At 50.6% G+C, this 14,404-nt stretch overlaps 1 protein-coding gene across 1 annotated transcript in view; it reads right to left on the minus strand.

The window, feature by feature from the left end:
• The window catches only part of LOC141273024 (anthrax toxin receptor 1-like), a 119,527-nt gene extending 105,375 nt beyond the window's left edge, over nt 1–14,152 (minus strand). The window contains exon 1 of the mRNA XM_073684340.1: nt 13,951–14,152. Within this exon, the coding sequence (XP_073540441.1) occupies nt 13,951–14,069 (119 nt within the window). The 5' untranslated portion in view covers nt 14,070–14,152. The remainder of the gene's footprint in view (nt 1–13,950) is intronic.
• Between the last annotated feature and the right edge of the window lie 252 nt (nt 14,153–14,404).

Raw genomic sequence — 14,404 nt, forward strand, 5'->3', positions numbered from 1 at the left:
TGGTGTATGTGTGTGTGACTGTGTGGTGTATGTGTATGTGTGACTGTGTGGTGTATGTGTGTGTGACTGTGTGGTGTGTGTGACTGTGTGGTGTATGTGTGTGTGTGACTGTGTGGTGTATGTGTGTGTGACTGTGGTGTATGTGTGTGTGTGACTGTGTGGTGTATGTGTGTGTGACTGTGTGGTGTATGTGTGTGTGACTGTGTGGTGTATGTGTGTGTGTGACTGTGTGGTGTATGTGTGACTGTGTGGTGTATGTGTGTGTGTGACTGTGTGGTGTATGTGTGTGTGTGACTGTGTGGTGTATGTGTGTGTGTGACTGTGTGGTGCATGCTTCTGAGTGTGTCTGAGTTTTGGATGTGTGTCTGTATATCTGAAGTTCTGTCTGTGTCTCTGTGGTGAATTTGTATGTCTGTGTGTCTATGTGGTGTATGTGTGTATCTGTTGTTTATCTGTAAGTTGTACGTGTCTCTGTAGATCTGCAGTTTTGGGTGTTGTATGTGTTTCTTTATATGTGCAGTTCTGTGCATCTGTGCGTGTCTGTGTAGTGTGCATATCTGCAGTTCTGTGTATCTGTGAGTTGTATATGTGTGTCTGTAGTTCTGTATATGTATATATGTGTGGTTTGTGTCTGTATATCTGCAGTTTTATCTACGTGTACGTCTGAGTGTTGTGTGTATATCTGTAGTTATGTGTATCTGTGTGTTTGTATATCTGCAGTTTTATCTGTGTCTGTGTGGTGTGCATATGTGTGTCTGCATTTGTGCAGTTCAGTCTGTTTCTATCTATGTTTTTAATGTGGGTCATACTGTGTATATCTGCATGTGTGGCGTGTGTCTGTATATCTGCATGTGTGGCGTGTGTCTGTATATCTGCATGTGTGGCGTGTGTCTGTATATCTGCACTTTTATCTATGTGTTTGTATATCTGCAGTTTTCTCTGTGTGTGTGTTTTGTGTGTGTACTGTATATCTACAGATCTTTGTGTCTGTATATCTGCAGTTTTATCTGTGTGTGTGTTTTGTGTGTGTACTGTATATCTACAGATCTGTGTGTCTGTTTATCTGCAGCTTTATTTGTGCATGACTGTGTGGTGCATGTATGTGTGTCTATATTTGAGCAATTCAGGTTATATCTGTATGTTGTATGTGTGTCTTACTGTGTATATCTGCATGTGTGGTGTGTGTCTGCATATCTGCACTTTTATCTGTGTGTTTGTATATCTGCAGTCTTCTCTGTGTGTGTCTGTGTTTGTGCAGTTCACTCTGTTTCTATTTGTGTTATATGTGTGTATCTGACTGTATGCATATGTGTGTCTGTATTTGCATATTTGTATATGCAGTTCAGTCTGTTTCTATCTGTGTGCGTATCTGATTGTATGTGTGTCTGTATTTGTGCAGTTCAGTCTGTTTCTATTTGTGTGTGTATCAGACTGTGTGTGTCTGCATGGTGTGCATATGAGTGTCTGTATGTGTGTAGTTTAGTCTGTTTCTATCTGTGTTATGTGTATCTGACTGTGTGTACGCTGGGAGTTTGTGTGTTGGTATTTGGGCAGTTCAGTCTATTTCCATCTGTGCTATAGGTGTGTATCTGTGTGTGTCTGTGTGGTGTGAGTATGAGTGCCTGTATTTGTGCAGTTTAGTCTGTTTCTATCTGTTATATATGTGTATCTGACTGTGTGTGTGTTGTGGCTTTGTGTGTTGGTATTTGTGCAGTTCAGTCTATTTCCATCTGTGTTATAGGTGTGTATCTGTGTGTGTCTGTGTGGTGTATGAGTGCCTGTATTTGTGCAGTTTAGTCTGTTTCTATCTGTTATATATGTGTATCTGACTGTGTGTGTGTTGTGGCTTTGTGTGTTGGTATTTGTGCAGTTCAGTCTGTTTCTATCTGTGTTATATGTGTGTATCTGAAAGTGTGTGTTGCGGCTTTGTCTGTCTGTATTTGTGTAGTTTAGTTTGTTTATATGTGTGTTATATGTATGTATCTGACTGTGTGTGTGTTGCAGATTTGTGTGTCTGTATTTCTGCAGTTCAGTCTGTTTCTATCGGTGTTATATGTATGTATCTGACTGTGTGTGTGTTGCAGATTTGTGTGTCTGTATTTGTGCACTTCAGTCTGTTTCTATCTGCTATATATGTGTATCTGACTGTGTCTGTGTGTGTTGCAGCTTCGTGTGTCTGTATTTGTGCAGTTCAGTCCGCTTCTATCTGCTACTTGTGTGTATCTGACTGTGTGTCTGTGTGTCGCAGCTTTGTGTCTGTATTTGTGTTGTTCAGTCTGTTTCTATCTGCTATATGTGTGTATCTGATTGTGTGTCTTTGTGTTGCAGCTTTGTGTGTCTGTATTTGTGCAGTTCAGTCTGTTTCTATCTGCTATATGTGTGTATCTGACTGTGTCTGTGTGTGTTGCTGCTTTGTGTGTCTGTATTTGTGCACTTCAATCTGTTTCTATCTGCTATATGTGTGTATCTGACTGTGTGTGTGTTGCGGCTTTGTGTGTCTGTATTTGTGTAGTTTAGTCTGTTTATATGTGTGTTATATGTGTGTATCTGACTGTGTGTGTTGCAACTTTGTGTGTCTGTATTTGTGCAGTTCAGGGTGTTTCTATCTGCTATATGTGTGTATCTGACTGTGTCTGTGTGTGTTGCGGCTTTGTGTGTTTGTATTTGTGTACTTCAGTCTGTTTCTATCTGCTATATGTGTGTATCTGACTGTGTGTGTTGTGGCTTTGTGTGTCTGTATTTGTGCAGTTCAGTCTGTTTCTATCTGCTATTTGTGTGTATCTGACTGTGTCTGTGTGTGTTGCGGCTTTGTGTGTCTGTATTTGTGCAGTTCAGTCTGTTTTTGTCTGCTATATGTGTGTATCTGTGTCTGTGTGTGTTTCAGCTTTGTGTATCTGTATTTGTGCAGTTCAGTCTGTTTCTGTCTGCTATATGTGTGTATCTGATTGTGTCGGTGTGTGTTGCGGCTTTGTGTGTTTGTATTTGTGGACTTCAGTCTGTTTCTATCTGCTATATGTGTGTATCTGACTGTGTGTGTTGTGACTTTGTGTGTTTGTATTTGTGCACTTCTGTGATGAAAGCCGGCCGGTGGGTGCAGCTCTCTGGCGCCCCCTTTCCTCTCAGGTCAGTCAAGGTACTGCACCTAGAGAAAGTAGTGCCAGGAAGCTGCAACCAGCGCAGGGAACACGGTAGTGTGTTATCCCTTCAACGTCACTAAACCGTAACGTCACTACACAGCACAACTCGCTAGCGCCCTCTTAGCCTCAGGTCAGTCAAGGAACTGCACCTAGGATAAGCGGTCGCCAGGGAGACTGTCCTGTAACCTACTGGGTATCGGGGCCCTCTGTAGTGAGGGCGGTATATATATCTTCCTTGGCCGCGCCAGGAATATATATATCTGAACCTCCGACCGTCACTACCAGCCTTCCCCAATCCCCAGTTGGTATGCTGCCACCAGTCCCTATTTTAGATATACGCCCAGTCCGTGAATGGGCCTATATCGGGTCAGGAACCAACCCTGGGTAGCGTTTTTGGCTTGAGCCGAGCTCACACGGACGTGCGTTCGTTATGCAGAATAAAAGGCAGGCCCACAATTACTTGAGGTAATTGATTATAATAATACACTAGATACACGATATACAACTAAATATACACAGGTATAAGGTCAGGCTAAACTATACAACAATGGAATACAACACACAGAATCACCACAGCATATCAGTTACCGGTTTCTTGATTTTCTTGTGACGCAGGGAGAGGATTCTGCGGTCGCAGGCACGGTTCTTTGTTACAGGCTGAGGCCTACCACCGCATGGTCAAACTGCTCCTCCCCTTGGTGGCCTCAGCTGGTGCTCAGATGTTCAGCACACCACTCTTGGGTCAAAAACTGACTTGTCTCTTGTCTGTCCTGCTATCTTACCTGCCCCGTCCCGCCCACTGCTGGTGAGGTCAGCTGACTCAGTCTCCACCCTCAGGTCTAACTTCGATCAGAAGCCCAAATTCTATGGAACCCAATAACTTCTTCTGGGATGGTCTCATGATACCCCCAGGGGTTCCCATGGATTCGGGCCGCCGTAACCGACCTTTTGATATCAATTATGATACCATACGGTCCTCAGGAATGGCTCCGCGCTATATCTTGGCTTCCAGAGCACGTACAAACGTCTACCGCGGAGGCTTGTGTGCGCAATGGCTCCGGGACGCCGTGATATTTTTTTATTGGCCCATCCCACGCAACATGCGTGTACTATTCATGTTTCTATATCTTATGCCTCCATGCTTGTGACAGACAAAGAAACTAGTCCTATGGGACAAATGGTCAGTTACAGATGGACGAAGCACCCCCCCCTGCTGGCTGTGTTTCCTCTCGAAGTCTTTGAAGCTCCTAGCATTCAAGTGTTAAGTAGGCTTCTTATCTTACAGGAGCCTGGATGGGGGGAAACTATCTAGTTGACGTTTTAACAGAAGGTCCCAAGGGTGGGGGCTGCTGAAGTGTGGCCATCCCTGGATATGATTTATCATTACCAAGATGGCGGCTACAGGTTCATCACACCTCCCCCTATACGAGGGCGCGAGGGGGTAGCACATTCCTGTGTTCCCCCGTGCGTCCTTCTGCACCCTCCCCTTGCCGGGATAACCCGTCAGCGTTACCGTGGTCACGGCCTCTTCTGTGGCGAATGGAGAAGTGGTACTGCTGGAGAGCGAGGCTCCAGCGTAGCAACCTGCCATTCGACCCAGAGACCGTGTGTAACCAGCTGAGGGGGTTGTGGTCCGTCTCCACGGTGAAATGGCTCCCGTACAAGTAGGGCTGCAGACGCTGCAGGGCCCATACAATTGCCAGGCATTCTTTTTCCACCGTGGAGTAAGCCACCTCCCGGGGCAGTAGCTTCCTGCTCAGGTACAAGACAGGATGTTCCTGGCCTGTCGTGTTGACCTGACTTAGCACAGCACCGAGGCCAAAGTCACTGGCGTCGGTCTGTACCACAAACGGCCGGTCGAAGTCGGCAGCTTGCAGTACAGGGGAGCTACTTAGGGCGGCCTTGAGTGCCCCGAAAGCTGTCTCGCAGGCGACTGTCCAGTCGACTGCGACGGGCAGCTTCTTCTTGGTGAGGTCCGTCAGGGGCTTGGCCAGGGTGCTATAGTGTGGGACGAACCTCCTATAGTACCCGGCGGTCCCCAAGAAGGACATCACCTGCTTTTTGGTCCTAGGAGTGGGCCAGGATGCGATGGCATCCACTGTCCCCGGTTCTGGCTTCAGAACCCCCCCGCCTACCCGGTGACCCAGGTAGAGGACCTCACTCATGCCCAGCTGGCACTTTTCCGGCTTGATGGTCAAGCCTGCCCGGTGGATCCGACCGAGCACCTGCCGCAGGTGCTCTAGGTGATCCTCCCAAGTGGGACTGAAGACTGCAATATCGTCCAAGTACGCAGCCGCGTACCCTTCAAGTCCCTCAAGCAGCGTATTGACCATCCGCTGAAAAGTGGCAGGGGCATTCTTCATGCCGAATGGCATCACTGTGGACTCGTACAGTCCAAAAGGGGTGATAAAGGCAGAGCGTTCCCTTGCCGCGGGGGTCAGAGGAATCTGCCAGTACCCCCGGCTCAGATCCATGATGGTCAGGTACTTAGCCCCGGCCATCCGATCGAGCAGGTCATCGATGCGTGGTATGGGGAACGCATCGGTGGCCGTTACAGCGTTGAGCCCCCGGTAGTCCACGCAGAACCGTGTAGTTCGGTCCTTCTTTGGTACGAGGACTACAGGCGAGGCCCACGCGCTGCTGGATGCCTGGATCACCCCCAGCTTCAGCATCTCGTCTATCTCTTGGCGCATGTTTCCCTGCACCTCGAAAGAGACCCGATATGCTGAACGCCGGATCGGCGGGTGATCGCCAGTGTCCACGTCGTGGACAGCCATCTCAGTCCTTCCGGGCAGGCTGCTGAACAGCCCCCGGAAGGGGTGCAGGGTGGTCCCCAGCTGGGACCGTTGGTCCTCCGTGAGCTGGTGGCCAACCCCCACATCCTCGATGGACCCACCCGCCTTGGCTTGGGTGAGCAGATCCAGGAGGGTTTCTACCTCTCCTTCCTCGGGAAGGTTGCACACTGGGTGGGCAGTCGCTTCCCGCTCATGATGAGCCTTCATCATGTTCACGTGGAAGGCCTTCCTCCTTCCACGGGCGTGATCCAGGGTGACCAGATAGGTGACGGCATTGAGTTTCTGGTGCACGAAGTAGGGACCTTCCCAGGCTGCCTGAAGCTTGTTCTGTGGTACGGGGACCAGTACCCACACCTTTTGACCCACCTGGTAGGTCCTCTCACAAGCATTCTGGTCGTACCACCGCTTCTGGTCGGCCTGGGCCTGGGCCATATTGTCCTGCACCAGCTTTGCCAAGGCCATCATCCTGTCCCGGTGGCGCACGACATACTCGATGACCGACACCTCGGGGGTGGCCAAATCCCCTTCCCATGCTTCCTTCACCAGAGCCAGGGGGCCCCGTACCCGTCGCCCGTACAGGAGCTCAAAGGGGGAGAACCCCGTTGAGGCCTGCGGAACCTCCCGGTAAGCAAATAGGAGGTGTGGGAGGTAACGCTCCCAGTCTCTCCCGTGGGAGTCGACCAACATCTTAAGCATCTGCTTTAAGGTGCCATTGAACCGCTCACACAGGCCATTAGTCTGTGGGTGATACGGGCTGGCCACCAGATGTTGCACCTGCATTTGCTTACAGAGGGACTCCATCAGCCGCGACATGAACTGGGTCCCTCGGTCGGTGAGCATTTCTTGGGGGAAACCCACTCTGGAGAAGATCTCCAGTAAGGCGGTAGCCACCTTGTCGGCCCGAATGGACGACAAAGCTACCGCTTCCGGGTACCGGGTGGCATAGTCCACTACCGTGAGTATGAAGCATTTCCCGGAGTGGCTGGGAGTGGACAGAGGTCCAATAAGATCCACAGCGACCCTCGAGAAAGGCTCTTCGATGATTAGCAGAGTTACCAGTGGGGCTTTGGGGCGCGGCCCCGCCTTCCCCACCCTCTGACAGGTGTCACACGAACGGCAGTAGGCACCCACCGCGGCTCCCATCCCAGGCCAGTAGAAATGCTGAGCTATCCTGGCCTTGGTTTTAGCGATCCCTAGGTGTCCGGCCATCGGAATCTCGTGTGCGATCCGCAACAATTCCGCCCTGAACGGATAGGGTACCACTAACTGTCGGTCCCTGGGCCACGCCTCCGGTGAACCCTGCTGGACCGTTACCCGGTACAGCCGTCCCTGGTCCCAGACCACCCGCTCGCAGTCTGACTCCATGGGAGGCTGTGCCGCCTGTTCCTTGAGAGCTTTCAGGCTGTCGTCTGCTTCCAACGCAGCCTGAAATTCCTGACTTGATGTGGCCAGAATCGACGAAACTGCCACATCCTCTGTCAGCCCCTCCGGGCATGTCACCTGGCCGCTGTCTGACCCGGCAGACACTTGGTCAGAAGTGGGGAAGCCGTCGGACCTCTGCAAGGCTCCTTGGGCTCCGGCGCTCCCACTCCTGGTGACAGCGGCTATGACCGCTGTGACCGTGGGTAGTGCCTGCTTCCCCTCTGTTTCTGACCAAGCCGCCCGATCAGGCAGGCTTCCTAGGCCTTTGGACATCTCGGATGTGGGGAACTCCTGCCCTGGGGTCTTACCTGGCGGCTCCTCTCTTGGGACACCCCCACCTCCCATGGCCTGTTCCTCCCCCTGCAGTGGGCCTATACTCAGCAGCCTGGATACCCCTGGGAGCCCTACACTGCCGGTAGCTGCCCCCCTCTCCATCCCTGAGCTTCCCTCTACAGAATCCTGCCCGCCCCCTCCCTCACCGGAGGACAAGAGGTCACGGCACGCCGGCTGAGCACCTCTGCGGGCATCCCCACACTCCCCACCTGCTTTCACTAACCCTGTTTGTGTTGTGTCTGTGCAGGTGTTACCCTCAGGTTTCACTCCCTCCTCCTCAGCAGGACACACACTACATACAACATGGTTGGCATTAGCAGCAGACAAATCAATACACTCTTGGGGGGCCGAACTTGGGGGTTCAGAGGGTACATACTGCAATACTAGACGCCCCAAGTCGGTCCCTAATAAAACATTTGCGGGAATATTTGGCGTTACTCCCACCTCCCGCATCCCCCTTCCGGCACCCCAGTCCAAATACACCATGGCAACGGGAAGTGCCGGCTCCACGCCTCCAACCCCGGAGACGGAAAGAGTCTTTCCTGGTACCAAGTCCTGGGGGGACACCACCTCAGGCCGTACCAGTGTTCGTTCAGCGCCCGTGTCCCGCAGTCCCATGACCGCAGAACGGCCTATGGTGACGGGTTGGATGTTGTCCAGGGACCTACCACCACCCCCTCCCACACACAAAACATTGGGCGCTCTCTGGGACTGGGATGGGGTCTTTTGGCGCTGGGGACACTCAGCCCTAAAGTGTCCTGGTTTGTTGCATAGATGACAACGTCTTACGTCTGGTCCTTGCCTGGAGAGGGCAACAGGGGGATACACCCCTTGTGTTCTAGGGGCCGGGGAAACAGGGGCATGACTGGGCTTACCCCCTCTCCAGGTGCTGCTGGCAGACTTCTTCAGCTCAGGCGCCCTGTTATTGGCATACTCGTCTGCCAGGGCGGCTGTAGCAGAAGCCCCTGTTGGTTTTCGGTCACGGAGGAACTGTCGGAGGTCCTCTGGGCAGTTCCACAAAAACTGCTCCGTGACGAACAGTTCCTGGACCTCCTGGCGGGTAGTAAGCGCTAGACCCGAGGTCCAGTGCTCTGCGGCTCTCAACAGCGCCCGCATATGATCGGTCCAGGTGTCCTTGGGGCCACGCAGCAGGCTCCGGAACTTCTGGCGGTACGACTCGGGAGTGAGGTTGTACTGCCGGATCAGGGCCCGCTTGATGCAGTCGTAGTTCTGTACCTCCCCGGCAGGTAAGTCCCCCAAGGCATCCAGGGACTTACCCCTCAAACGGGGGGTCAGGTATCTGGCCCACTGATCCCGGGCCAGATGGTGCTGAAGACAGGTCCGTTCAAATGCCACCAGAAAGGAGTCCAGGTCCCCATCCTTCTCCAGTAGAGGGAAGTCCTCAGCTCGGACTTTGGACGACTTGGTCTCCTGATGGGTTGGTTGCTCTAGCGGAAGCCCCCGCTGGGCCAGGTCCAGTTGGTGCTGGCGCTCCGCAGCTCGCTCTGCACGCTCCGCAGCCTCCCGGCGCTCTGCAGCTTCACGCTCCGCAGCCTCCCGGCGCTCCGCAGCTTCGCGCTCCTCCTCCGCTGCCTTCTCTGATGCTGCCAGGAGGGTTTTGTAGACGGCATCGCCATGAGACTGGAGACTTGCCATAGCCGCTTGTAAAAGGGCTTGTGATCTGGACAGGCTGGGCTGGGTAGGTGGTGGGCAGCCCACTGCGGGACCGTATACTGGGGACTGGCTCCCTGAGGTGCCCGGGCTGGACTCCTCCTCGCCATGAGTAACAATGTCCTCCCCTCCTGCCACACGGACCGTAGCATTAGCCTCCTGCAGGGTCTTGCTCCTGGTGCCGTCTGCCATCTTGGTAACCGACACCGCTGCAACCCTGAGTTTGCACACACCTTGTTATACTTTTAGCCTGACCGTCTAACGTTGGGCTGACCTTAAGACTCCAGCAGTGGAAGTTACCACTGGCAGTCTTTAGTGCCTGGGAGTAGGGGTCCCACAACACTATTATTCTGCAATCCCACCGGTCTGCCACCAATGTGATGAAAGCCGGCCGGTGGGTGCAGCTCTCTGGCGCCCCCTTTCCTCTCAGGTCAGTCAAGGTACTGCACCTAGAGAAAGTAGTGCCAGGAAGCTGCAACCAGCGCAGGGAACACGGTAGTGTGTTATCCCTTCAACGTCACTAAACCGTAACGTCACTACACAGCACAACTCGCTAGCGCCCTCTTAGCCTCAGGTCAGTCAAGGAACTGCACCTAGGATAAGCGGTCGCCAGGGAGACTGTCCTGTAACCTACTGGGTATCGGGGCCCTCTGTAGTGAGGGCGGTATATATATCTTCCTTGGCCGCGCCAGGAATATATATATCTGAACCTCCGACCGTCACTACCAGCCTTCCCCAATCCCCAGTTGGTATGCTGCCACCAGTCCCTATTTTAGATATACGCCCAGTCCGTGAATGGGCCTATATCGGGTCAGGAACCAACCCTGGGTAGCGTTTTTGGCTTGAGCCGAGCTCACACGGACGTGCGTTCGTTATGCAGAATAAAAGGCAGGCCCACAATTACTTGAGGTAATTGATTATAATAATACACTAGATACACGATATACAACTAAATATACACAGGTATAAGGTCAGGCTAAACTATACAACAATGGAATACAACACACAGAATCACCACAGCATATCAGTTACCGGTTTCTTGATTTTCTTGTGACGCAGGGAGAGGATTCTGCGGTCGCAGGCACGGTTCTTTGTTACAGGCTGAGGCCTACCACCGCATGGTCAAACTGCTCCTCCCCTTGGTGGCCTCAGCTGGTGCTCAGATGTTCAGCACACCACTCTTGGGTCAAAAACTGACTTGTCTCTTGTCTGTCCTGCTATCTTACCTGCCCCGTCCCGCCCACTGCTGGTGAGGTCAGCTGACTCAGTCTCCACCCTCAGGTCTAACTTCGATCAGAAGCCCAAATTCTATGGAACCCAATAACTTCTTCTGGGATGGTCTCATGATACCCCCAGGGGTTCCCATGGATTCGGGCCGCCGTAACCGACCTTTTGATATCAATTATGATACCATACGGTCCTCAGGAATGGCTCCGCGCTATATCTTGGCTTCCAGAGCACGTACAAACGTCTACCGCGGAGGCTTGTGTGCGCAATGGCTCCGGGACGCCGTGATATTTTTTTATTGGCCCATCCCACGCAACATGCGTGTACTATTCATGTTTCTATATCTTATGCCTCCATGCTTGTGACAGACAAAGAAACTAGTCCTATGGGACAAATGGTCAGTTACAGATGGACGAAGCACCCCCCCCTGCTGGCTGTGTTTCCTCTCGAAGTCTTTGAAGCTCCTAGCATTCAAGTGTTAAGTAGGCTTCTTATCTTACAGGAGCCTGGATGGGGGGAAACTATCTAGTTGACGTTTTAACAGAAGGTCCCAAGGGTGGGGGCTGCTGAAGTGTGGCCATCCCTGGATATGATTTATCATTACCAAGATGGCGGCTACAGGTTCATCACAACTTCAGTCTGTTTCTATCTGCTATATGTGTGTATCTGACTGTGTCTGTGTGTTGCGGCTTTGTGTGTCTGTATTTGTGCAGTTCAGTCTGTTTCTGTCTGCTATATATGTGTATCTGACTGTGTCTGTGTGTGTTGTGGCTTTGTGTGTCTGTATTTGTGCAGTTCATTCTGTTTCTATCTGCTATATGTGTGTATCTGACTGTGTCTGTGTGTTGCGGCTTTGTGTGTCTGTATTTGTGCAGTTCAATCTGTTTCTATCTGCTATATATGTGTATCTGACTGTGTCTGTGTGTGTTGCGGCTTTGTGTGTCTGTATTTGTGCAGTTCAGTCTGTTTCTATCTGCTATTTGTGTGTATCTGACTGTGTCTGTGTGTGTTGCGGCTTTGTGTGTCTGTATTTGTGCAGTTCAGTCTGTTTCTATCTGCTATATGTGTGTATCTGACTGTGTCTGTGTGTGTTGTAACTTTGTGTGTTTGTATTTGTGTACTTCAGTCTGTTTCTATCTGCTATATGTGTGTATCTGACTGTGTGTGTTGCAGCTTTGTGTGTCTGTGCAGTTCAGTCTGTTTCTATCTGCTATATGTGTGTATCTGACTGTGTCTGTGTGTTGTGGCTTTGTGTGTCTGTATTTGTGCAGTTCAGTCTGTTTCTATCTGCTATATATGTGTAGCTAGCTGTGTCTGTGTGTGTTGCGGCTTCGTGTGTCTGTGTTTGTGCAGTTCAGTCTGTTTCTATCTGCTATATGTGTGTATTTGACTGTGTCTGTGTGTGTTGTGGCTTTGTGTGTCTGTATTTGTGCAGTTCAGTCTGTTTCTATCTGCTATATATGTGTATCTAGCTGTGTCTGTGTGTGTTGTGGCTTCGTGTGTCTGTGTTTGTGCACTTCAGTCTGTTTCTATCTGCTATATGTGTGTATCTGACTGTGTCTGTGTGTGTTGTGGCTTTGTGTGTCTGTATTTGTGCAGTTCATTCTGTTTCTATCTGCTATATATGTGTATCTAGCTGTGTCTGTGTGTGTTGCGGCTTCGTGTGTCTGTGTTTGTGCACTTCAGTCTGTTTCTATCTGCTATATGTGTGTATCTGACTGTGTCTGTGTGTTGCGGCTTTGTGTGTCTGTATTTGTGCAGTTCAGTCTGTTTCTATCTGCTGTATGTGTGCATCTAGCTGTGTCTGTGTGTGTTGCGGCTTCGTGTGTCTGTGTTTGTGCAGTTCAGTCTGTTTCTATCTGCTATATGTGTGTATCTGACTGTGTCTGTGTGTGTTGCGGCTTTGTGTGTCTGTATTTGTGCAGTTCAGTCTGTTTCTATCTGCTATATATGTGTATCTGACTGTGTCTGTGTGTGTTGCGGCTTTGTGTGTCTGTATTTGTGCAGTTCAGTCTGTTTCTATCTGCTATATATGTGTATCTAGCTGTGTCTGTGTGTGTTGCGGCTTCGTGTGTCTGTGTTTGTGCACTTCAGTCTGCTTCTATCTGCTATATGTGTGTATCTGACTGTGTCTGTGTGTGTTGCGGCTTTGTGTGTCTGTATTTGTGCAGTTCAGTCTGTTTCTATCTGCTGTATGTGTGTATCTAGCTGTGTCTGTGTGTGTTGTGGCTTTGTGTGTCTGTGTTTGTGCAGTTCAGTCTGTTTCTATCTGCTATATGTGTGTATCTGACTGTGTCTGTGTGTGTTGTGGCTTTGTGTGTCTGTGTTTGTGCAGTTCAGTCTGTTTCTATCTGCTATATGTGTGTATCTGACTGTGTCTGTGTGTTAGCGGTTTCTGAAGTTGTCTGTAAACACACATACACCGCAGCTCAGTCGCTGACGCAGCATCAGGTCACTGCTACAGAAACCTAACAAAGAGAGTTTTATGCAGTCTTTCCCGAGACCACCTCAGCATGGATCCTCCAGCCAACCTCACTACAAAGCAGACTGTCACCAAATGGTCAGCCGTGTGCAATACTGTACACGTCAATGGGCCACAACAAGTAACCATGTGCACAGTGTAGTCATGTAACACCTGAGATCCTCCATGGCAAGTCCTATCAAGCCATGTGTCCATCTGTCACATGCTCTGTACAAAGAGAAGGTCCCATCTCATGTGCTCCTTATGCCCAGTCTGAATTAACCCCAGGGAGGGCCGCAATACTGATAGACCATGGGCCTGACCAGAAGCAGGAAAGCCACCTAAGTGCTTCACATAATGGAATCTCCAGAGACCTCCACCGGTTATTCCATTATTGTTAAGTACCCCGAAAGTAAAGCTTCTTGAAATATTCAATGCAATGTACACAGCCAGACCTTAATCCCACTGATGAAGGGATTGTACACAGCCTACTACATATTATATGTATGTGCAAGGTATCATTGAGAGCCCTTAAATATAGGGGTGTGGGAACTGGCGGGACATTTGCCCCCAGTGCAGGGTGCCTACAGTTTGGGTAGCAACACCCCTGAACAATAGGTTTGATGGAAGTACTGGTACATTACATTCAGGAGTTTCCAGAAAAGTGAATACACAAGTCAAAAGACTCAGGACATTTAAGAATCTAGACCAGCGAAGTAAGTGGAGAGAGTAGTGTGGGTCTAGGTGCTCCTGGTACAGGTTTGGGGGGCCTTAGTCCATGACTTGCCTTGTATGCACTCAGCTCCATTCTCTTAAGACAAACTTATCCCATGTCTTGCAAACTCTGCCTTTTTTGAGTCCTACATGCCTGCCTTCCCCTCATATTCCCCCTCTAGACACTCACTTGTCAAGAATGAAGTACAGATCAAATGCCCCATCACAGGACCGCTGTTCTTCAGTCTCTTGAGCCTGGCACCACAGGGGGAGTAGGGCAACAAGGGCTAGTAGGATCCCACTCTTCATGGCCCAATGTTTCCCTGCGTCTCCTCACCCAGGACTGAGGGAGAAAGGAGGAGGCGAGGGGGCAGCAGCCAGGGGTGGGAGAAAGGGATGGAGGAGGAAGAGGATGTTAGGGAGGAGGAGAGGAATGTCTGTCTATGCTGCCGAAACCCCAGGGGGAGAGGATGTTAACCCATTCAGTACATAGGCAGGCACATGAGGGTTTTGGAACTAAAGAAATTTGCATGTGGGAAAGAAACTTTATGGTAGGCGTGGGACTTTGCACTGGAAAGGACCCACAGGACAAAATGCAATAGGAGATAGTATTCTTGCATTTACAAAAATGCTCGGATATAGCA

Source organism: Phyllobates terribilis, unplaced genomic scaffold (genome assembly GCF_046119375.1).
Source record: "Phyllobates terribilis strain yellow unplaced genomic scaffold, ASM4611937v1 Scaffold_5__5_contigs__length_657084704, whole genome shotgun sequence".
Classification (NCBI taxonomy): Eukaryota; Metazoa; Chordata; class Amphibia; order Anura; family Dendrobatidae; genus Phyllobates; species Phyllobates terribilis.